Source organism: Dipodomys ordii, unplaced genomic scaffold (assembly GCF_000151885.1).
Source record: "Dipodomys ordii isolate 6190 unplaced genomic scaffold, Dord_2.0 Scaffold45, whole genome shotgun sequence".
Taxonomy (NCBI): domain Eukaryota; kingdom Metazoa; phylum Chordata; class Mammalia; order Rodentia; family Heteromyidae; genus Dipodomys; species Dipodomys ordii.
In genome coordinates, this window is record NW_012267261.1 from 11,979,494 (window position 1) to 12,003,439 (window position 23,946).

Below are 23,946 nucleotides of genomic sequence, written 5' to 3' on the forward strand. Positions count from 1 at the left end.
GCATCTGTTGTTGTTAGAGTTCTTGATTTTTAGATGCAGAATTATTAAATGACATGTTTGGGAAAAAAATCCAGTCTTGCTAATTTCAGTGTGGAGTATCAACAGCAGCCCTAGTATTTCTGCAGGCTTTTACAAAGTCTGTAATCCCAGCATGCAGAAGCAGAAGGATTGTGAATTCCAGGACTGGGCTACCTGACTGCCTCAGAAAAGAAAAAAAAAGTCAAATAACTCACAAAAATGGACTCTTATTTTCAATCAATGCCTTTGAAGAAGGCTTAACTTAGTACTTTAACCTCTCCATCCCTTCTTCTTCTTCCCCCATTTCCCTAGTGTTCACTGTAATTCTAACGAAATTCCTAGTGTGTTCACCCAAGGAAAGAGGGGAGTGCAGGCCCCCCACCAGGCAGGCAATTTTCTAATTTCTTCTTCCATTAGGAAGTATCATTACCATAAAACTGAAAGATCAATTCCACAGTTCAAAATGGAAACAGATAAGTATACAGAAAGGCAAAGTTTGTGTAAGATACTGTTCAATAGGACTCTCTGGTGATATCTTCTGGGAATATGAGTAAGTATGAGATTGGGACTTGAACAAGTTTGAATAAATGTAAGTAGAAGAGCAAGCTAAAGACACACTGGATTTCAAAGGGTCCTGAAGATTTAGTGAGCCTGGAAAGTGCAGTGATCATGACACTGATCCAGTAGGTGACACTGATGTGTCCGGATGTCTCCTGCAGCATTCTACATAACAAAAGTTAATAGTGGAAAAGACCGGTTGTTGACTTGATCCAGGCTAGGGGTTTACTAGGGGTTGAAAACATCATGTGCTAACAAAAATCCTGCAGCTCTGGCATTACACAGCTACTTGAAATCCTGCCTCTTTAAATCCTTCCAATTTCTGCCCCTCACCATCTGACCTTGTGTAAATTACTTAAGCTCCCGAAGTTTATTGTACCACGTGTAAAATAAGGATAGTCCTACACACTTTATTGTATCAACAGACAACAAGCACCCTCCTGTCTTAATATCTGTATGTTTTGGAGATATAGCTGAGATCAAGAGACAAAAATTCCTGTTTCTCTGGGCTTGATAATCTAGTGAAGAGAAAAAATAGGATAAATAGTATGTTAAGATAGTAAAATGCTTAAGGGAAGGAAAGAGCAAAGAAAATTATGAGACATAAAGAAGCCTACAGTTTTAGCTGGGTAGTCAGGAAAGACTTTACTGAACTGGTATTTGAACCTCAAGAGATTACATAATCAATAGGGTAAGGATGCATATTTAATGAGATGACTGAAGACTTAGTATACAGTCAGATTCAATAACTTAAAAATTACTGCTATTAAGAAAATTCCTGAAATGACAGATACTGGGAGTTGGCTGTTTTGCTGTTCTTTCCTTTTCCTTGGAAGCTCAACAGGCATACACGACTTCACGGTCTGGCTGGAATTCATTAACTCACTTCACACAAACGTCCTCCTCTGCTCAAGTCCCTCACACACCCATGTCCTCCGAGACCGCACCAGAACCTCTCACACGGACACCAGGTGCTGTTCATCTTTGGGCAAGACACTTGTCCGGCTCTGGTTTTCCATCGCAAAATGAAACGAGCGTACCGGGTGACCAACTTTTTGGCAACATGCAATGGTCTTACCCGATGACTAACTCTCGGACTCCATCACAACTCTACGAGCGAGAGCTCATGCAGCCCCGCTCCCTTCTCACAGCTCATCCAGCCGTCCCCACGCCTCCAGTGCCCTCGGTCCAAAGTCCCCACAGTCACAGAAAACTCAAGGGGTGCAATTTGGGACAACCGGAACTTTCCCCTTCACACAGCCAACACCTGACCCGTCGCGGAACGCCCACCCTCCCCTCGTTTCCGGTTTTAAACATGCTCTTCCGGGTCACTTGCTCGCGCGTGTGATCCCGCCCTTCGTCTATCTCTTAGAGCCCTTTGGCTGTCTCAGCAAGGAACCGAGTGAGTCGGAGGTTCTGATTGGTTACTGTCATTAGTTACAAACAAGGCGTGCCTGGTCTCCGTGGTAACTCCCGGCCGATACCGTTGATTGGCTGATGTCATAATCCCACCTTCCGTGCAGACCGCGAGGGGTTGAGTCCCTGGCGGGGCGCGGCGCGGTGCGGCGGTGGTAGTTGTAGCGCTTGGGATTCCCGAGCTGACGTGGCTTAGATTGGGAAGGGGGCCGCTGGAGCCTCCGGCGGAAGCCGCTTCCAGGTGAGTGGAGGACGCTCCCCGACTTCCCTTCCGTGAGGGCGATAACGGCCACGCCGCCTCCGGGCCGGCGGGGATCGCCGAAGCCGCCGCACTCGAGCTGCCCTCCCCGCCCCTCCCGGATCCGGTCCGGGTCCGGCTTCTCCCGCCTCCCTTCCCCCTCCAGCCTCGGCCTCCTCACGCTTGTTTACCCCGGCCGGATTGCCTCTCGGTCTCCCAGCTCGGCCTCCGGAGCACGTAGGCGCTGTCTGCCTCTGCCCCGGGGCCGTTTCTTCTCCCTCCGAGCGACGGCAAAAGGTTTCCTGGTCAGTCAGCCCTTCTCGCCCGGCCCTGACTCGTGAGCGGTCGACCTGCTAGAGCCGTCCTTGGTTCACAGACGAGGACGCGGCAGAGAACCTGTGCTCGGGCCCTAAACAAACTTAGTGTCCCAAAGGGTTGGTGGGACCCAAACAAATCGAAGGTCCCGAGAGCGGAGATGGAAAGCACACTGGAGATGTTAATTGATGCGGAGGCCTGGCGATTGATCCTAGTAAATGTTAAGTTACTGGAAAAGGAGGAACGTCTCCTTGTCCTCCCCCCAACACACACACACACACACACACCACCACGCAAAAAAATCCCAGGAATCAGAGGTGGACATGCAGTTAGGGACTCTTAAATTGATTTCGGGAGGAAAAAGAACTTGCTCTGGTCGTGTGGCGTATCTTTACTGTGCATAACGTCCTTGTGAGCAAGCGGGTAAGGCCCCTGACCAATAAGGACTACATTTGTAGGACTTATTTAAAGAGCTCCAGTTGTTCTGTGGGGTCAGGACAATTTTAAGAATCCGAGCGAGGTTATTTAAAATGATGGATAAGTCCTTGGACAAAATTTTGGAATAGTTGGAAGCTCTCCAGGCATGTAAGGGACCTGTTTCTAGTTGAGTAGACGATGGCATTAACGAGTGAGTGCTTTGCAGAAGCATGAGTTATTAATAAGGTGTGGATGGTTAGTGTGACTATGATGTATTGTTTAAAAAAGAAAACAACGAGAGGGTTTGGAATCAGTACAGGAAAAAGGTAGTGTGGAAGAGGACTCAATTACAAAGCCTGGGGCTGTAACACTGTGCTAGAGCCTTGCTCCTGTCCAGGACTCCCTAGGTTCCATCCTCAACACCACCAGGAAAGAAAAAAAAAAACAAAACAAAAAGACATGGTACATTAACTGCTTCAAGACTTTTACTTCCTCCTCCCTTACCCGTGGAATGACTGACCATTTATAAAATTCCTCTTCACTAAATTTGTTTGATTATACCCAGGTTGCTTCAAATAGTTTGAATTGTGTATCTTCATCTCAGTAAATATATCACATATAAAACAAATACAACTTTTTAATTAAATTATCTTGCCCATAGGACAGGACATTTCCAACTGCAGATCATATAAGCCGGGCCTTGGTGGCTCACACCTGTAATTCTTAACTACTCAGAAAGACCTGTAATTCTTAACTACTCAGAAAGTTGAGATTTGAGGATCACGGTTCAAAGCCAGCCAGGGCAGGAAACTCTTTGAGATTCTTATCTACAATTAATCACCAGAAACTGGAAGTGGTTCTGTGGGTCAAAGTGGTGGAGTGCTAGCCTTGTGTGAAGGAGCTCAGGGACAGTGCCCAGGCCCTGAGGTCAAGCTCCATGACCGACAAAAAAAAAAAAAAAAATCACATAAAAGTGCCATCCTGTTTTCTTCAAAAAGGTTCAAATCTCTAAGAATTTTCCATGGGGATGGATGGAACCTCTGTTCTGTGATGCCACCTCTTACAAACAACAATCAGATAATTATGATGGGGGGAGGGGTGGAACCTCCATTCTTCTGTGATGCCAGCTCTTATGAAAAACAACCAGGTTATTATTAGAAAACATTTTTTACCTTTATTTTGTTTATTTGCTGGTACTGGGGTTTGAATTCAGGGCCTTCTGGATAAGCTTGCTTGTTTGGCCTGCACCTCCAGCATATGTATAATTTGGAGATGGAGTCTCATGGACTTTTCTGCATGAGTTAGCTTAGAACCATGATCCTCCAGAACTCAGCCTCCTGAGTAGCTAGGATTGTAGCCATGAGACACCTATGCCCAGCCTCTGCTTGACTTGATTAAGGGATGTTGATATTACCTTTGATTATAAAATAGTCTTCTCTCAGGAATAAATTATCTGGGACACATTTGACCACAGATCATTGTGTATCAGTCTATTAAGAATAGTGTGCTTTGCAGGGCCAGTGGCAGGGGGCCTGGGGGAGGGGAGGGTGGAGGTTAGTATATTGGAGGTAGGAGGCTTTTAGGGACTTTTCTGCTTGGGTTGGCTTTGAACCACAGTCCTCAGATCTCTCAGCTTCCTGAGATTACAGGCATGAGCCACCGACATCCACCTTGTATGTGCTTTTTGAGAACAGAAAGTTCAATATCAAAGGATAGAATGTAGAAAGAAAATTCTCCTGACTTTCTCAGTTACCCATTTCCCAGAAGTAAGCATCATTGTAATATATACTTCTTTTATGTGAATAATATGTTGCTATTGTGTATTTTTCAGCGCTTATTATACACAGGTTGAATTCCTAATATGAAACTTTCAACATAATGTCTAATGAGTACCACTGCTGCATTTTCTAATAGTAAAATTATGTCAATATTGAATAGTTTTTCTAGTTATAGTAGCTACAAAACTAGCTTTTCATTGGCTCCTTGACCTGGTTGAGAATCATTTGAAAATTAAAAAGTTAAGGGAAACTATGGAGATATAAGTAAATATGCATAAATGAGTTCGCAGAACGACCTAATAGAAATCTTATCATCTCGTGTATTGTATATGGGAATGTCATTTAAATTCCAAAGCAAATAGCCCACATATATACAGAGGATGTAATCTGACTTCAGCTGTTTTGCTTTTCTGTGCAAATTTTGATGCATTTTCTATGGCTTAGAAATATGTCATATTCCTTTATTTCTATACCTCCTACCATAATATTACATACCAGATTAGTATTTTATAAATACTAATGGTTGATAAATAGAAACGGCCTTAATAAAATAGATTAAAAAATTAATTCTCAGAGCCACTTCACTTAAACAATGTTGAGGTCTTGTTGGCAGCGTTTGTGGAAGGAAGGGCCAACATGGAATTTGAGATAATTGTTTTATAGAGGTTTGGCCTTGCTGTAAAACTCTTCATTTACTTCATTGCTTTTCACAATTCTGATGCTTTTTCTTGTGTGAATTTATTGCTGTAAGCATAAACATCTTTGTATTTACTGAATTTTATTTGTACATTTATCAGTAATGCTCGTAATAGATGGTGGGATACCTATCTTTGCTTTTTTTAAACATGGCTACTTGATTCTCATCCCCTCAAATTCCCAGCCTTTGAGCTACTTAAGCACTTAGTTGTCTGTGAGATGCCTTTCTGTTTACATTTCCTTAATGTCAGTAGTTGTAGAAATTACTCTCATATCACAGAATTATGTTGTGGTCTTTAGAATGATCTAGTTTTAAAAATGATTCTTCACTTTAAAGTGAGAAAACTGGCAAATGTCAAAATGTCTTACCTGGTAGAATAAAGCTCCTTGTTGAGACAGTACAACAAACAAAGTTACCAAGCTCTTGGTTTGGTGTTTTCCATTATATTGTTTTCATTCCATTGACCTCTCAGATATTTTAATCTATAGTGAAGACTCATTTTATCTTGCCTGATGCCTCGTACCCTCCAGGGTTTCATTTAAATGCTGGTCTTTTTTCCTTAATATAGATCCATATATAATTAATTAGTTATGTGAAAAATGTAATATACTTTCCACTTAAAGAGGGTTTTATGGTTTTTTTATTGCTTATTTTTGGATGAGGGTCCTTGAAATGTTTGTTTCTTTCAGAGACTACTAATAGTAAGCTTACATATGTCAAGATAAGAATGAAATAAATATATGATTAAATAAAGTTAATAAATAAATAGTTGTTGCCATTATTATTACCATATGCCCCTGTATGTCTTCTTAATGTATATAGATTTTCAGTAGGATGCTGATATGGACAAACTGTTCTAGGGAAAATGACTTTTGTTAATTATATGGAGGGAGGAGGGAGAAATTATTGTTGAAAAATAATCAGGATTTTAATGTTATATATAACTAAACGTTGATGCAAAAGGAAAAAATATTTTCACAAATTAAACGACGTTTTATCATAAATACTATGATGATATGCAAAGGTTTGATCTAAGGCAATACCACCTTGGGTTAGGTGGTTGTATGCACACATACTTACAAACATATGGTATTTTTACATTTCTCTGAAGAGCTTATGGCTTAAAAATAGTTCAGAAATTCTTTCTGAAATATGAGTAGTTTTCTGATTAGATCTAAAAATAGAGGTGGTAGCCATGGGGTCTCAAGCTACTAAGTAAAGTAAGTTTGAGTACAAATGTCAGGTTTGCTACAAAGGTGAAGCATTGGTTATGGAATCTGAAGTAAACGTTATAGGTGACCAACAAGTTAGGGGTGTATTTGGTCTGGGCATGAGACAAAGCCTGGGGTAATGTCTAGAATGAATGTGCTAATTGTGAATGTGCTAATTACTCTGAGTTGATAACTACCTAGTTAATCACCTCCATACATAAATCAAAACATGCCTCATAAATTGTATAAACATCATGTCAGTAAAACTTTAAAAAATTATGACCACCATCCTAAATATAATTGCTTAACAACTCTGCTAATTTTTTTTTTTAAAAAGCACCTCATTGTAACACACACTATGAGCTCATGTCTATAATCGTAGCTACATAGGAGGTCGAGATCCGGGAATCACTGCCATTCCAGGCAGACAAATTTGCATCACTCTTATCCCCAGTTAACTTACCGAAAGCTGGAGGTAGAGATGTGGCTCTAGTGGCATGAGCAAAACAGCCAAGGAAGAGAGTGAGACCCTGAGCTCAAGCTCCAGTACTGGCACCAAAAACAAGGGGAACACACTATAAAATACATGTAGCTTAATAAGTTATTATAAAGTTGAATATGCTTGTAGTTATAACCTAGTTGTAAGGTGAAGAAATACAGCTTTGCTTGTCATCCCAGAAACGCTTCCGTATGCCCCATCCATCTTTCCAAAGACAGTCACTTTGTTTTAGTTTCTTTTAGTAGTTTTTAATCCAAATGTGAACCTTGCCTTTTTAAAACCTCAGTCTTTTTCTGGCGATTTTCTCTTGAAGAAGTTAGGCCTTTTCAACTGTGGAGTCTGCCACAGTCTGGGAGTTACACATTCCCTGGACAACGCTGCATGTTCTTCTATCCTCTGGTTTACCCGCAGGTTGGTAGCTGGATGGGGGGCTACTATTGGCAAGACTGTAGGTAGTGATATGTTCTTTCATCAGGAAATTTAATAATGTCCAACTTGTGCTTTTTATCAGTTATCAGTTGTCTAGATCCTTGAGTTCATTAGAGTTTGCAAAATGTCCGAATAGGTGGTTTTATTAGTTGGAATAATTTTGTATGAAGATAAATATCCTTATTTACTACTTCCAGAATGAAACATTTCAAAATTTAAAAGGCCAAGCTAATCAAGCCTGGATGGTTCACACCTGTAATCTTAGCTACTCAGGAAGTTGATATCAGATATCAGAGGCTAGGTGTGTGCCTGTCATTTCAGTAATGATAGAAAACATAAAATATGAAGTTCATGGCCCAAACTAGGGACTGCAGAAAAAAAATGTGAGAACCTATCTCCAAGTAATTTGTGCAAAAAAAGGGCTGGAGTCAAGGCTCCATGATTGAGTGCCACCAACCAAATGTGAAGCCCAGAATTCAAACACTAGTATCACCCCACAGAAAAAGAAAATTGATTCAGATAGCAACTACTTTTTTTTTATAATAAACTTATGTATTGAAGTTAGTATGTGGGTTTCAGTTGTTGAAATTTTTATGAACACAACCTTGGGGACTTGTTCAATTTGGTTCCTGGATACTTTTTTTTTTTTTTCCAGTCAGTCTTGGGGCCTGAACTCAGGAACTGGACTCTGTCCCTGAGCCTCGCTAGGCTCCAGGCTAGTGCTCTACCACACCGAGCCACAGCAGCACTTCTGGCTTTTTCTGAGTAGTTTGTTGGAGATAAGAGTCTCATGAACTTTGGTCTGGCTTCAAATTGTGATCCTCAGATCTCAGTCTCCTGAGTTGCTAGGATTAGAGGTATGAGCCACCAACTCTGACTTCAAGGATACTTTTGGCATGACTTCAGTATTCTTTGGTGGCTTCCTTGCTAACTTGTACAACAAAATGTTTCAGGCTCATTTTGGACATTTCCTCCTTTAGAAGTAGAATTAGCCATTTCTGTAATAAGCCTTCCTGTTGAACTTTTTTTTTTAATAATAGGAAATGGTACTTCAAGACCCTGTTTGTCATTGTTAGTAAGCCTTTTTGGTGGACAGAGATAGTGAAATATATATATATATATAATTATAATCAAGTATCTTGCAAGCTCATATTGATATTTTCAGTTCAAATTTAAGATCAATTTGAATTTTAAGGTTCTTAATTTCTTCAGTGTTACATTTGTATCTTTTCCACAGAGAAAGAAAATAGAGTTAGTATAACATTATTCATTTGCTTTTATTCCATATATAATAATTTAAGAATAACAGTGCTGATGCCACCATCCCTTTTATTGGCATATATTAGTAATGCAGTGAGGAGTTCATTGTGACATTTGCACACTTGCACCATGTATTACCATCAGCCTCATCATCTCTATCACTTTCTCACATCATACTCCCCTTCTTAAAACAACTTGAGCAGGTTTTATTGTTCTATTTTCAAACATATATATATTCAAACACTTATCTTCGATTCATCTCTTTGTTAGCTCTCCCCTCTCCCAACTCATGCCTTGTTTACTGTCGTTCATTTTTTTTTCTTTTTAGTATTAATTGCACCGAGCGATTTCACTGGTATTTCAGATGTGCATATATTATGTTTGCTCAGCGTAACTCTTTTCTACTATCACTGTTAATTATTAAAAGCAGTTTAAAAGCCTTTCATTTTGCATATGCTACTTATATTTTCCCAGCTTTTTTTTTCTCCAGACTATATGATCTTTATGTACTTTGCTTTCTCCTTCCCAGCTTAGTTCCACTACTATTTACTGTTCATTTACCAGTCCTGGTAATAATGTTTCTCATTTTGGTTGTTTCAAGTCTCAGAATATACTTAAGGAAAAATGTGCTATGAATGTTTTTTTTTCCTTGTTTATAACATTTTTGTCTATTTATATCTACACTTAGTTTTTGCTAGAAATAAAATTTGAAGCACACTTTGAAATCTTTAAAACCTGTGAGGGGCTGGGAAGGTGGCTCAGTGGTAGAGCACTTGCCTTGCATGCCTGAGGCCCTGGGTTCGATTCCTCAGCACCACATAAGCAAAAACAAAAAAGCCGGAAGTGGCTTTGTGGCTCAAGTGGTAAAGCGCTAGCCTTGAGCTGAAGAGCTGAGGGACAGTGCCCAGGCCCAGAGTTCAGGCCCCATGACCGGACCCAAAAAAAAAAAAAACCAAAAAAAAACCTGTGATCTCTTTTCTGACAAAAATGTTGCTGTTGATGATAACCCTGTTTTCATTACCTTACTAGACGTATGATCTTTTTTTTTTTTTTTTTTGGTCCAGTAGTGGGGCCTGAACTCTTGGCCTGGGCGCTGTCCCTCTGCTCTTCAGCTCAAGGCTAGCACTCTACCACTTGAGCCACAGCACTACTTCCGGCTTTTTTCTTATTTGGTGCTGAGGAATTGAACCCAGGGCCTTAGGTTAGGCATGCAAGGCAAGCGCTCCACCACTGAGCCAACTTCCCAGCCCAATATATGATCTTTTATCCTAAATCCTAAAGGATTCTTTAAATCTAGGAGTTTTACTTAAGCTCTCTTGTTTGTCACTCAATCGAAATATTCTCAAGTATAATAAGCAGGCAGGCATTGAGATGATTAAACTCCAGATTGTTCATATTCCACTGATTTCTTTTTTTTTTGGCTGGGGGGGGAGTCCAGTCGTGGGGCTTGAACTCTGGGCCTGGGAGCTGTTCTTCAGCTCAATGCTAGCACTCTACCACTTGAGCCACAGCACCACTTCCAGCTTTTTTTTTTCTTTTTGCTTATGTGGTTCTCAGAAATCGAACCCAGGGCCTCAGGCATATAAGGCAAGCGCTCTACCACTGAGCCACCTTCCCAGCCCCTGATTTCCTTATTAATGTTTCTTTTTTCCACTCCAGACTCTATCCAGGATATCACATTACATTTACCTCACTTTTATCTTTCTTTAAACACACATACACACAACACAACATACACAACACACACACACACACACACACACACACACACACACACACACACACACACACACACACACACACACACACACACACACACACACACACACACACACACACACACACACGTCCCTTTGATACATTGTCTAGGTCCCCCTAGTGGTAACATGTTTTAAAAAGTTTTATATAACAGTGGCAAACAAAGTAGTGACATGGATGCATTTCCATACATATTCAGAATTGCTACTTTTTCTTGAATTTTGGTAGCATATATGTTTAAGAATTGATCCATTTTATCTACAAACAGGGTTATTTGTGGAATTTCACTATTTTCTGAATAATGGTTAGATCAGTAGTGGTGAGACCTTCATCTTTAATTATGTCATTAATTTATGTCCTCTCTTTTTCTTGGCTAGACTGCTAGACCTTTATCTGATCTCCATTATCTTTCAGAGAGCCACATTTTGACTTCCTGATTTTATCTTATCTCAATTTCACTGATTTTTTCTCTTCCTTCTTTCCTCTTTTTTTTCCTGTTTACATTGGTTTTAGTTTGCTTTTTTTCTAATTTCTCATAGAAACAAAAATACTAAAATTAGTCCTTTTCCCTCTTTATACATACATAGTTAATACCACACTTTTCTAACAATTATATTTGACTTTCAGTGAAACCACATGGTTTGTCAGCAAAGCTTTCTGAAAGAATCAAAGAGACACATAAAAGGGACACATAAAAATAAATTTGTTGTGATTTATTTGAAAAACAGGAGAGACTGGCATAGTGGAAAAAAAACTAAAAAATTCATGTTTATAAATGAAGCTATGATGAAAGAAAGGCCATTAAAGATAACTTTTAAGTTGTACTTAATTCCCAGGTGCTGGTGGCTCATGCCTGTAATTGTAGCTAATCAGGAGGCTAAGATCTGAGGAATCATGGTTCAAAACCAGCCTGGGCAGGAAAGTCCATGAGATCTTACTTTAACAACCAGAAAATGAAAGTGGAGCTGTGGCTCATGTGAAAGAATGTTAGCCTTAAGCAAAAGAGCTCAGGGACAGCATCCAAGCCCTACGACCAACAAAAACGCAAACAAAAAAAAAAGGATATACTTAATTATGTACTTACATTTAATTATTCTTGTGTTTTATTTTTAAGATGATATTAGCAATAGTGATTAGAAATTGTGTATTGCCACTAAAGAACAGTGGACCAGCTGTATTATACATACTCAAATAACACCATCAGGCTGCCCAAGGTCATGTGCATGGTACTCGTCACTTGCACAATTTTCTTATGGATGATGTAGTTTACCAATATAGGAACAACTTGTGTTCATTTCGCTGATTCTTATGTTTTCTTCTCTTTTTCTATAGAAATGCTGAGCCGATTATCAGGATTAGCAAATATTGTTTTACATGAATTAGCAGGAGATAATACAGATCAGAATATGACTGCTCCTTTAGCTCCTGTGAGTAGTTTTGTTCTGATTTAAACTCAACAAGATATATATCTGTGTTCTTTAGAGAAAAAGATTTTAAGGTAGAGGAATACCAGCAGAATCTGTACAGAGTGGAGGTAAAGATTAAGACAAATGTTAAGATGTCGTAAATGATTTTAAGGCCTACAGAGATGGGACCTAAGTCCTGAATGAGATTTGAAATATCTTTCTCATTTTTCTCACTGGACTTGTTTTGTATCAGATGGTTTTAAGTCCTCCTCCTTTTCCTAGGGTATATGTCCCTATTCCAAAGGAAAAGTTTAATTGGAAGAAGGGAGAGTTTGAGGATCATTTAGGATAAGAATATCTATTTGCTCTTGTAAATTCATTTACCACTTTTCTTACAGCCTGTATTTTCTGAGGGTCATAAAAGGAATCAAAAGAAGTCTGTTTCCTGAAAGTCCAGCAGTTATGCCTAAAAGTTAAGAGAGTTTTATTTCACTCCCTTACACTTCGGATTCTTCCAACTAAGAGTCTATCTTTGCTTCCTTTTATTTTCTCCTTGGCAAAATTGGGATAATAATACCTTAAATGAGATAAAATATTCAGTATATAATAATTGTGGCTATGATAACTCTTGGTGGCTGAGTTAGTCTTTTAATTTTCCAACTATGAATTGGGCAAAAAATAAGATGTAGTTGTTGGAATGAAGAATTCTATCTGAAGTTAATACCTTTTTCCTCATGCCTTTACAATTCTCTGTCTAAATACTAGGAACTATCCCAGGAATCAGACATGGAATTTAATAATAGAACACAAGAGGATGTTCTGGAGCATCTGGCTTACACAGAGCAGTTGGTGGTGGAACTAAAAGATACTATTAGACAAAAGGATATTGAACTACAGCAAAAGGATGAACTTCTCCAGGTATTATCCCTCTTCCCCATTTTTCGCAGAGTATTTAATAAAGACATACACCATTTACTTAGATTTTTTTATATATTAGAGGACCTGATTTGTATTTCCTTAATATTGTAATATGCTTGCAGAAAATAACTTTAGTTATATGCTAATGAATCAAAATGGTGAATTAAGCATTTATTTATCATCAGTATTGTTCTCTTGCACAGGAAGAAAGGAAAGCTGCTGACAACAAAATTAAAAAAATAAAACTTCACGCAAAGGCCAAATTAACTTCTTTGAATAAACACATAGAAGAAATGAAATCACAAGGAGCGACTGCTCTGCCTATAGAGCCTCAGTCAGAGGACTCATTCTCCAAGGTAGGAATACTAGGTATTAGAGTTATTTCTGAATCATAAAAGGGCTCCCAGGCTGGGCACTGGTGGCTCACACCTGTAATCCTTGCTACTCAAGAGGCTGAGATCTGAGGATCATGGTTCAAAGCCAGCCCAGGCAGGAAATGTCCATGAGACTCTTATCTCCAATAAACCACTCAGAAAACTGGAAGTGGCACTGTGGCTCAAGTGATAGAGTGCTAGCCTTGAGCTGAAGAGCTGAGGGACAGCTCCCAGGCCCAGAGTCCAAGACCTGCGACCAACAAAAAAAAGGGTGGTAAAATAATACATTATCAAATGCTGTCCTTTTTTATGGAGCTTGTTTTTGCTGAACTTTACAACACAGGAAGAATAAAAGATTATCTCTAAGGTTTCTTTATGCTCTGAACTTCTCTAATTGACTTAATACACAATTCCTATGTCTTCTAGTGGTTATACTGGACTTTTTTTTTTTTTTGATGGATCATGTGCTGACTCAACCAGATTTCCATAAACTCCTGTAATGGAAGCTGTAATGGAAGCTTTCAAGGTTTATGAGTTCCATCACCAAAACAATGTCCACTTAGAAATACAAAGAAGACTATATAGAATGCTGCCTTTTGAAAACGAGAGCATTGTTGAAGTACTCACTTTCATGATTAAACTCCAGTATTATTTCAAACTTCTTATGCTTTGTACTTCCAATAAGCAGAGCTAGGTTTACTTAGGGATTTAATGGAGAGAAACTCTTATTTCTAGGGAAGAGTTTTTGGGGAATATATAAACTATTGAAATATTTGGATTGTCCCACGTTTAACATCAGCTGTAATTTTTTGAACTTTGATTTTCAAGGCATCAAGACTGTAAGTAATGTAAAATTTGAGCCCTGCCTGTCACTGACTGCTTATGTTTCAGACTTAAGGTGTCAGAATGAGACATTTCTTCTAAGTATTGACTTCCTTCCATTATCTTCCTGCCTTTTGCCACTGTTCAGTGTTTTTACATAGCCATTTGCTGTATTAGCCAGAGTTCATATTTATTCTCTGGGGGAAGGTAGCTATTATAGGAGATACTTAGTCATAATAAAACTGGGAAACTTAGAGATTCTGTACTTTTTAAAGTTTTTCTTCCAGTGGTTTACTAAAACTATAATTAAATAACTATAAAGGACAAATAGAGCTAAAAATTATATACACATATATATTAATTGTAATTCTTTTAAGGAAGAATCTATTAATTTATTGCTTTTGCAGTGTAATAAGAGTTCCCCAGAAGAGGAGATGGAAATGGAAAAGATGAAACATGACCTCCAGGAGAAGGAGAAACTCATTAGCACTTTGCAAGCCCAACTCACCCAGGCACAGGCAGAACAAGTTGCACAGGTAGGGATGTGATTTACCGCATCATCAATGGATCATTATATGACAGTTTTTTGTAGATGTTCCCAAAGATTATCTATCTTCATATCTTTCTGTCCCCTTTTTGTCCTATCTACTCCCTGATAATTCTTATTTGAATAATTTTATTTGAATATGCATTGGACCGGGTGCCAGTGGCTCACTCCTGTAATCCTAGCTACTCAGGAGGATCTGAGATCTGAGGATCGTGGTGGAGAGTCAGCCTGGGCAAGAAAGTCTGTGTGACTCTTATCTCCAATTAACCACCAGAAAAATGGAAGAGGTGCTGTGGTTCAAGTGATAGAGTGCTAGCCTTGAGCTGAAGAGCTGAGGGACAGTACCCAGGCCCAGAGTTCAAGCCCCACGACTGACCAAAAAAAAAAAAAAGCATTAGTATTTGTCATTCTTGATAGGTATTTGTTGATATCGGTATGCCCTTTTTTTTCTTTTTTTTTTTTTTTAGTGGTCCTGTAGTTTGAACTCAGGGTCTCTTACTTCCTCAGCTTGCTTGCTCGGTTTGGTACTCCACCACCCGAGCCATACCTCCACCCCTACTTTTTTCTGGTTATTTGAGATGCACTTTTCTGCATGGACTGAATTGGAGCAATGATCTTCCAGGTTTCAGCTTCCTGAGTAGTTAGAATGACAGATGTGAGCCACTATATCTGGCTTTTTTTATTTTTATTTTTGACAGATTTGGATTTGAACTTGGGACCTTGTACTTGCTGGGCAGGCACTCTTTCAATGTATGGTTTATTTTTTCAGAAGTTTCTTGAATTATATAAATGGTAGTATTTGATCTGATTTCAAGCTTTGTTTTTCATCTTTAGGGACATCTATCTGGTATTTGTATCCCAATCTTTGATTATCATCAATATTTATCATTTTCCTCAGTTGATTTTTAATCTTCATTAAATTGTTAAAGTTCTTTTCATTTTACTTAAAGCATTCTGTTTTGTGTTACCTTTGTGTTTCCTATCTTCATATCTAGAATGCATTTTGTTTAAGATCTTGTTATGTAGCCCATAGCAATCTAACATCGTCTGTCTCTGTCTTCTGGGCACCACCATGCCCAGGCTTGTCTTTTTTTTCCTTTTCGTGTGTGTGTGTGTGTGTGCGGGCGTGTGCGTGTCTGTCTCTGTCTTCTGGGCACCACCATGCCCAGGCTTGTCTTTTTTTTCCTTTTCGTGTGTGTGTGTGTGTGTGTGTGTGTGTGTGTGCGCGTGTGCACGCGCGCGCGTCTCTCTCTGTCTTCTGGGCACCACCATGCCCAGGCTTGTCTTTTCTTTCCTTTTCATATGTGTATGTGTTGTGTGTGTGTGTGTATGTATGTGTATGTATGCCCAGGCTTGTCTTTTCTTTCCTTTTCCTATGTGTGTATGTGTAGTGTATGTATATGTGTATGTACAGGTACATATACATGTACATGGTAGTGCTAGAGGTGAAACTGAAGGCCTTATTCATGCCAGGCAACTGGTCTACCACTGGACTATGTCCTCAACCATTCTTCATTTTGATTTTACTCCTAGCAGTTTCTTCTGAGTGCATGTCTTTATTCCTGTCCTAAAAGAAAGCCCTGATGAATCAGTTTTAAGACACCAGAGGGGCTAGATTGCTTTATTCCATTTAGTCTTTCTTACAGGGGATGTCTTGCACTTTCTCAATATTGTGAATAGGAAAGAACTGATGCTTTCTACTGTTTGCCAGCTGTCCATTACAACACATACTTTTTGGCTACTTTAGAAATTTCCTGTTCTCCAGGCCATTGGCTATTACTCTATCCCTGCCTTCTTCCATAGATTAACACTGTGCAAGATCTCAGCCTTCTGAGTAGTTAGGATTATAGGCATTAGCCATGGATGTCTGGCAGCAATGTACTTTTACTAGCTTAGGTTCTAGAATTTGTAGGACAATTTTTTCACTATCCATGTTTGCTTACTATCTAATTCTGAATTTAATTAAGAAAAATTGTGCTACTGTTTTAATCTTCCTCTGACAAATTTTTCTTCAAACATCCAATTCCTTGTTGTGATAAGTAGAACTTAGAAGGAAATATGGTATTAGGAAAAATGACAAAAAAGGAATTAAAAAATTTAAATGCTAATCTTTTTACTAAAGTAAATATACTTTTTCCTTCTATGCCTTCAGTTTGGTAAGATTTCTTCAGATATGGAAGAATTTGTAATGATGAAGCAGCAGCTCCAGGAGAAGGAGGAACGCATTAGCACTTTGGAAAACCAGCTCAGCGAGACACAGGCAGAGCAAGCTGCACAGGTGGGAACAAAGAATAATCATGAAATCCAAAGTGTTAATACATGGCAAATCATTTCAGAAAGTCTTTTATTTAAGCCTAAAACATCAAAGCATAGACTTTTTTTTTAAGCCTAATAGATCAAAGCCAGACTGTTAAAAGTAAAAGTTAAAAGCCAGTGTAGTAGAACAGATTAGAAGTGGGAGAGATAATATGTCATGGAACACAAGAAAACTTCAAAAAACTGTTATGTACAGTGATGTGTTTGTCATACCCAAACTGATGACTGTTTCTTAGTTCTTAATAGCAGTTTAATTCACTGTCTTAGGAATGGGCACATGCTGAATTCAAAAGAAACTGGCAGAGAAGCTAAAAGAAATATAAATAATTAGGACCATTTTCCCACAAACGAAATCTTAGTGAGAAAATAAATCTTAACCAGGTTACTCAGGGAGCATGTAATATAAAAGTGATATAGGTTATAAGATTCTTAGTTAAATGGCACTGATTTGTTTTGCTGTTCTTTATATTTATTTCTACTACCAGACTTGAACTATTTAAACTGACATTCTCAGCTCTTTTTCTAAAATTTGTCTTTATTTTTTTCTTTTGAGAATGCTTTTTGATCATGACCAGAGTACCTTTGTAATTATCCATCACATGTTGATAACTTGTAGTAAGTGGTGCTTTCTGTTATATCAATGGCATACTATCTATTGTGTATAAAGTTAATTATATACCTTAAAATCCTTAATTGTCTTTTACTGTTATTTTTATGTAGCCCACTATGCAAAGTAGTATGGAGGAATATAATACATGTTTTTTTAATCTAAAAATTGCTTAAAATATAGAAAAACTTATAAATACATGTTTTTAATACATGTTTTTTAATGTAAAAATTGCTTAAAATATAGAAAAATTAAGGTCCATAGAAATGTTAACAGATCCATCATAATACAAACCACTCCAAATAAGTGCCAAAGCAAATCACATTAGCTTTTTTTGTTTTTTTCCAGCACTGAGGTCACTCAGTGCCTTGCAGTTGCTTCCACTGAGCCAAATCCCCAACCCCAAAAACCACACTAAGAACAAAGTATTTTGAGAGTTGAAAAACTTCATGGTGACATATGACTGTTAAGGAAGGTAACATGGAGAAACTGGGATTTAAGCAAAACTGTGAGGGAAAGATAATACTCTAGATGAATCTAGAGGAAGGCATTCTCATTGTGACGAAGGGTGTAATCAAAGTGTCAGAGAAGAAAAAGAATATAGTACACTTAAGGGAAGAGGTGCTAGATACGTTTACTTTAGGAAAAAGGAGTCTAGTGAGTGCCTACACATTTAGATGCAGGATTCCAAACTCATAGTCAGGTCAGAGTCCAAATAATGAAAAATTATGCGGGGCGAGGGGTGTAGCTGAGGAGGTTGGAGGATGGTAGGGGATAAACAAAGGAAGAGGCAACAATGCTGGATAAGAAATATACTCATTACCTTGCTCATGTAACCCCTCTGTACAGCATTTTCACAATAAAAAACTTAAACTGCGAAAAAAATTATATGGATTTTTAAAAAAATCTATCAAGGAAGAGAACCCTAGTCAATTCAAGGTGTTACAAAGTGAGAAATCAGCATTAGCTGAAGGTCAGCACAAAATCAGCAAGTTAAGAGCTGATCAGTATGCTCCACCATGGTTCTTAAAGAAATGAATAAGCAGATACCACAATATAAAAAAAAAAAAACCAAAAAGATTGTACTGAACAGCTGACCATCAGTCCACTTATTCCCATTTCATTCTGCTAAGAACCACTTGAATATCATTGAAAATTGTTGAGCATGATTGTTTTTCTTTTTTTTTATTGTGAAAATACCATACAGAGGGATTACAATTACATGGGCAAGGTAATGAGTGCATTTCTTATCAAGCATTGTTGCCTCTGTGTGGATAAGATACTTCTTTTTTTTGGTCGGTAACGGGGCTTGAACTCTGGTCCCTGAGCCCTGTCCCTCAGCTCTTCAGCTCAAGGCGAGCACTCTACCACTTGAGCTACAGTGCCACTTCTGGTTTTCTGGTGGTTTATTGTAGATAAGAGTTTCACGGGCTTTCCTGCCAGGGCTGGCTTTGAGCTATGATCCTCAGATCTCATCTTTCTGAGTAGCTAGGATTACAGGCGTGAGCCACCAGTGCCCAGCAAAAGATACTTCGTATATATTCAAGACATTTCTAATACCATAAAAAATACAATTTATAATCAAAATTTGAGGTGGACTTCTGAAAATGAATAGGATTTCTCTTATATTTGGAAGCTATTGTCAGGGCTGTCTCTCTTCCTTGACATTCAACATGGAATTCTCATCCTTGACTTTTAAAATTGAATTCTTAACAAAATGAGTGTCTGTCTCTTTTTAGTATCTGTCTTTTGGAGACTAGTCTGTAGAATTTATTTGTGAAATATTTGGGGAATGTAACTTGTATAGTTTCTCTGGTATGTGTCTTCAGTTGAGTTCCATGCAGCAGGTGATCCGAGAGAAAGATGCCCGCTTTGAAACACAAGTTCGTCTTCATGAAGATGAGCTTCTTCAGTTAGTAACCCAGGCAGATGTGGAAACAGAGTTGCAACAGGTGTGTTGCTCAAATGCAGTAGAATGGTTGACATTTTTGTTAACATTTAATCGACATCACAGCTATTTTTTAACCAGTATCCTTTTCCACTGTTCTCTACCCATTCTTACCATGCTCCTTATTGGCTTCTTTTTGGTGTCCTTGTTTTCTGTTGCATATCATTTTTCTCATCCTTACCTTGCCTTTTACCCTAATCAGGTATTGGAACTTCACAGCTGAGTTTAACTGGGAATGTAGTGAGAAATTGGGTGCTCTTCAGTTTGCTGGTTGTTAACTACCTTCATGCATTAAGAGCCTATCCATATCAATGAAGTCAATTTTGAACTTTCAAAAATTGGAGGTGAAAAAGTAATTTTGAATCTATGGTATTTAATTAAGTTTTTAAAAAAATTCATCAAGTAGATTTTGAAAATTGACTTCATTGAGTTCACCATCTACTAACACATAAGCATTTGTTTTCACTTAGTATGTAGTGAACAGAGGTACTGAAAGTCATATCAGTGGCACTTTATGTTTTGTTTTTAAGCACAAACTTCTTCCAAGTTCTAAGCAATCCTTCAGAATGTACCCGAAGTGGTGTTTCAGAACACAATATTTTAAGTAGGGTATTAATTGTATGTAGGTATGGTTGATAGATGTATTCAGTGAATGTTTTTCAAGTACCTTCCCTTGCATGAAAGTAGAAAAATAGTGGTTCTTGCCTGAGGAGAATGTTCTTATTCATGGGTGAGCATGTACCTATTTTATTTAGATACAAGACATGAACTATATAGTTTGCTATATGTGATTTTCTCTCAATTATTAGAAGGCTTTTTAATTCAGGACTCACTTGCCTCTAAGTTTGGTGGTTGTCGGGTATTTTAGAGATTCTTTGTTGCTGCTGGATGGTGAGCATAGCATGCTGGTGTCCCCATCTTTGATTTCTTGTCTTCCACACGCCAGAACATAACATCAGAAATCTACATGACATTTTGAAAAGTAAGCAGATACTAGTGAAAATGTATTACGCCTGAAACATTTTCTTTGCAGAAATTGAAGGTGCTACAGAGGAAGCTTGAAGAGCATGAAGAAGCCTTGTTGGGCCGTGCTCAGGTTGTGGCCTTGCTGCAACAGGAGCTGACTGTAGCTGAACAGAAAAACCAGGTACTGCCTGTAATCCTTCCTGCTCGGTGAGGGGGCACTTATGTCCACTTCAGTTTGCATGGAATTGGGTTTAAAAGCCTTTAGAGACTGATGCCATGTATTCATTCTTTAAACAAACATCCTGTACTTACGACATGGCGATACAGTGAGGAGAACAAAATGTAGTTGCTTCTCTCATGGAGCTTACATTTCCACATCTTATTGCTTCTGTCTTCCTTTGTCATTTTTATGTCTAGAGTCTGATTTTATTTAAAATGTCTTATTTTCTTCTAAGGAGTTGCTTTTTCACCATTTTCCCCTTCTCTGTCATGAAATAGTTCTTGGACTTGATATATGTTTTCTGCTTTGCTTTTTTCTTTCAGTTGACTCTTGTTGGATTGGAGTGAATCCATTATGCAGTATGTCCTTGAAACTAAATATGAAGAGGGATGTTAAGGTTCTAAATCTTAAAATTCGTCTCATGTTTTGTAATGAAATTGCATCCTTTCATTCCATTTCTCATACAGACCTGATTGTCATTCTTTTTGTTATTGTTGTTTTAAATTCTGGTACTGGGACTTGAACTTGGTGCTGTGCGCACTTGCTTGAATTTTTTATTTAAGACCATTACTCTACTTCTTGAGCTACACCTCCACTTTTGTGATCTTTATTCTTAATCTTTTCTGTTATTCATCTTTTCACTCTGTTTCTCTAGTGCAGTATTTCTTCTTTGGTCTCTTCTGTTCTGCATGGACCCATGCTTGACCATGTGAACTCTTCTTACTAGTCCTTGGATTTCCTGTGTACTTGTCCCATCATATCAAAGTAGCTAAATCCTCGTGCACATTTAGTGCTCTAGTCCATATTCTCAGGATGTTGGGAGCTGCTATAGTATGCCAGTTATATCCTCTAGCCTTAAATTCAATCCTGCTATAGGCTCTCTCTTTAGCATAGTTCCCCTTTCGTTCTCACAAAACCCATGCCCTAACCTCAAGTCCCCTTTCTTGCTATCATTGGATAGTAAGTCCAAATTCCTGTTGTGCCACTTATTCATAGTTACACATAGTTACATCTATGTGACTTGGGAAAATTACCTACTGGTTACTAGGACTATGAATTCTCACAACCCTCTGTAAAAGATACTGTTACCATTTCCATTACACAGATGAAGAAATTCAGGGATAAGAAAGGCCTTCAGACTTTCATCAGTAAAATAGGAATATAAGTATATTTATATCATGATCATGTCTTAGAATCACACAAAATAGTATATAAAGCACTTATACCATGTTTGGCACATGCATCACAGTGTGACAGCTAAAATACTATGATTCTGATATGTTCATGGAAGACTTCTGAATTGTCAAATGCAAGGACATTTCTTAATCTTACTTTACTGGACCTATCTGTATCACTCATTTCCTGAAACTTTCCATTGGCTTAACTACTAGAACACAGCACTATCCTGATTCTCCTCCTTCATCTATAGCTTTTTTTGAATTCAGCAAGTAAGAAAACCTGTCTTTCCTAAAACAAAACCCAACCTTCCTTATTAAATTAAACTCATTATTTTTACCTCAAAAATGATTGCACAATCCCACTATTATGTATGTATCTAAAAGAATTGAAATCTTCATGCCAAATAAGCATCTGCAGCATGTTTATTGCAGCACTTTCATAGTGGCCAAGATAGATCATTCACATTAAAATCATGGTTTGCTGCTTTTACTTAAATAATTTTGAATCTGCCTTTCTCTATTAGAAATATTGGTACCCTTGTTCTGACTCAGACCATTATTGCATACTTCCTGATGGGCTTTATCTGCCTGTGTCTCCCTCTTTCTTACTCCTCAGTATATCCTATATTTGACAATAAAAGGTAATGTTTTGAAAAATCATATCTGAAAGCTCCTAATTACTTTGATTTGGCTTTGGTTATTTTTCCAGCTTGTCTTATTTCACTTCTAAAGCTTTACCCACTGCCAGTTCCAAACTTCATAGGAAACCATGTTGTCTTCTATGCTTTCTTCACCTAAAGTAAAAGTAGGTATTAAAATGTGCTTTATTTGCTCAGCTGATTCTCATTATTTAAACTGCAAATTAGATAGCTCTCTTTTAGGAAGGCCATCCAAACTTTTCCCTTTTCTCTGTATGAATATCTTCCATGTATCCCTCTCATATCTTCCTTCATTGTGTATTATACTTATCTGTGTCACTGGATTCATTCATTTACTTATCTGTGTCACTGGATTCATTCATTTATTCAGTGTTTATTAAGTATCACTCTGTGCCTTCTGTGCTATATACTTAAGATCCATAGGAGAAACACAATCTGTTTTCTTAAGGGATTTATTTCTAATTGGAGAGACAAAAATTGAATATAATGACACAATAAATATGTATGAGTACAAACTGATTAAAGCAAAAATAGAGTGTCTTATGTAATAGTGGATTTGGTCCTATATGCCTAGCTCCATACTTTACCTGGAAAAGGCATTTCCTTGTGCTAACTGAAGTGAAATAGTGTATTTATGGCTTAGAAGGCTTAATCTTTTTTTCTTAGGTACTTTCTCAGCAGTTAAAGCAGATGGAAGCTGAGCATAATACTTTAAATAACACTATTGAAGCAGAACGAAAGGAAACCAAGATTCTTATGGAAAAGATGGAACTTGAAGTAGCAGAGAGGAAATTATCCTTTCATAGCCTACAGGAAGAGATGCATCATCTTTTGCGACAAGTTGACCAAGCAGGCCAAACCCAGGCTGAATTGGAGGCTAAGTGCCAGTCTTTAGAACAGAAGCACAAAGCAGATATGGAAGAAAAGACCTCTCACATTTTGAGTCTTCAAAAGACTGAAAAAGAACTACTGTCTGCCTGTGATGCTCTAAGGAATGAAAATGCAAAACTTCTCCAAGATAAAAATGAACTGGCAGTTCATTCAGCCCAGTCCATTCAGCAACTGGAAGGTCAGTATTATTAGCTTTTGAAGGCTGTCTCTAACACCTGAGTAGCTCATATTCCTGTTTGCTTTTTTAAAAATTATATTTTTATACTCCCTAACATTATGTTGAAAAGAACTATATAACTTGTGGGTGGGGATGGGAGAAGAAAACTGGGAGAGAGCTGGGGAGGGGTGACATTGTCCAAAAAGAAATATACTCTGCCTGACTTAGGTAATTGTAACCTCTCTGTATATTACCTTTATAATAATAAAAAATTTAAAGTTATATTTGTATTGTCTATAAGAAATTGAACAAAGAAGTTACCATTCCGCAAATCAGCTTTTGA

General features: G+C 38.1%; 1 protein-coding gene across 3 annotated transcripts in view; it reads left to right on the forward strand.

The window, feature by feature from the left end:
- The first annotated feature begins 2,132 nt into the window (after positions 1-2,132).
- The window catches only part of Golgb1 (golgin B1), a 59,331-nt gene continuing 37,517 nt past the window's right edge, over positions 2,133-23,946 (forward strand). Inside the window, exons 1-9 of one of the 3 annotated variants that reach the window (XM_013019391.1) lie at positions 2,133-2,233; positions 11,927-12,021; positions 12,766-12,918; positions 13,122-13,274; positions 14,522-14,650; positions 16,814-16,939; positions 19,414-19,536; positions 20,566-20,679; positions 23,222-23,624. In XM_013019391.1, the coding sequence (XP_012874845.1) occupies positions 11,929-12,021; positions 12,766-12,918; positions 13,122-13,274; positions 14,522-14,650; positions 16,814-16,939; positions 19,414-19,536; positions 20,566-20,679; positions 23,222-23,624 (1,294 nt within the window). In that variant the 5' untranslated portion in view covers positions 2,133-2,233; positions 11,927-11,928. The remainder of the gene's footprint in view (positions 2,234-11,926; positions 12,022-12,765; positions 12,919-13,121; positions 13,275-14,521; positions 14,651-16,813; positions 16,940-19,413; positions 19,537-20,565; positions 20,680-23,221; positions 23,625-23,946) is intronic. The other 2 variants (XM_013019393.1, XM_013019392.1) reach the window with 2 other exon arrangements.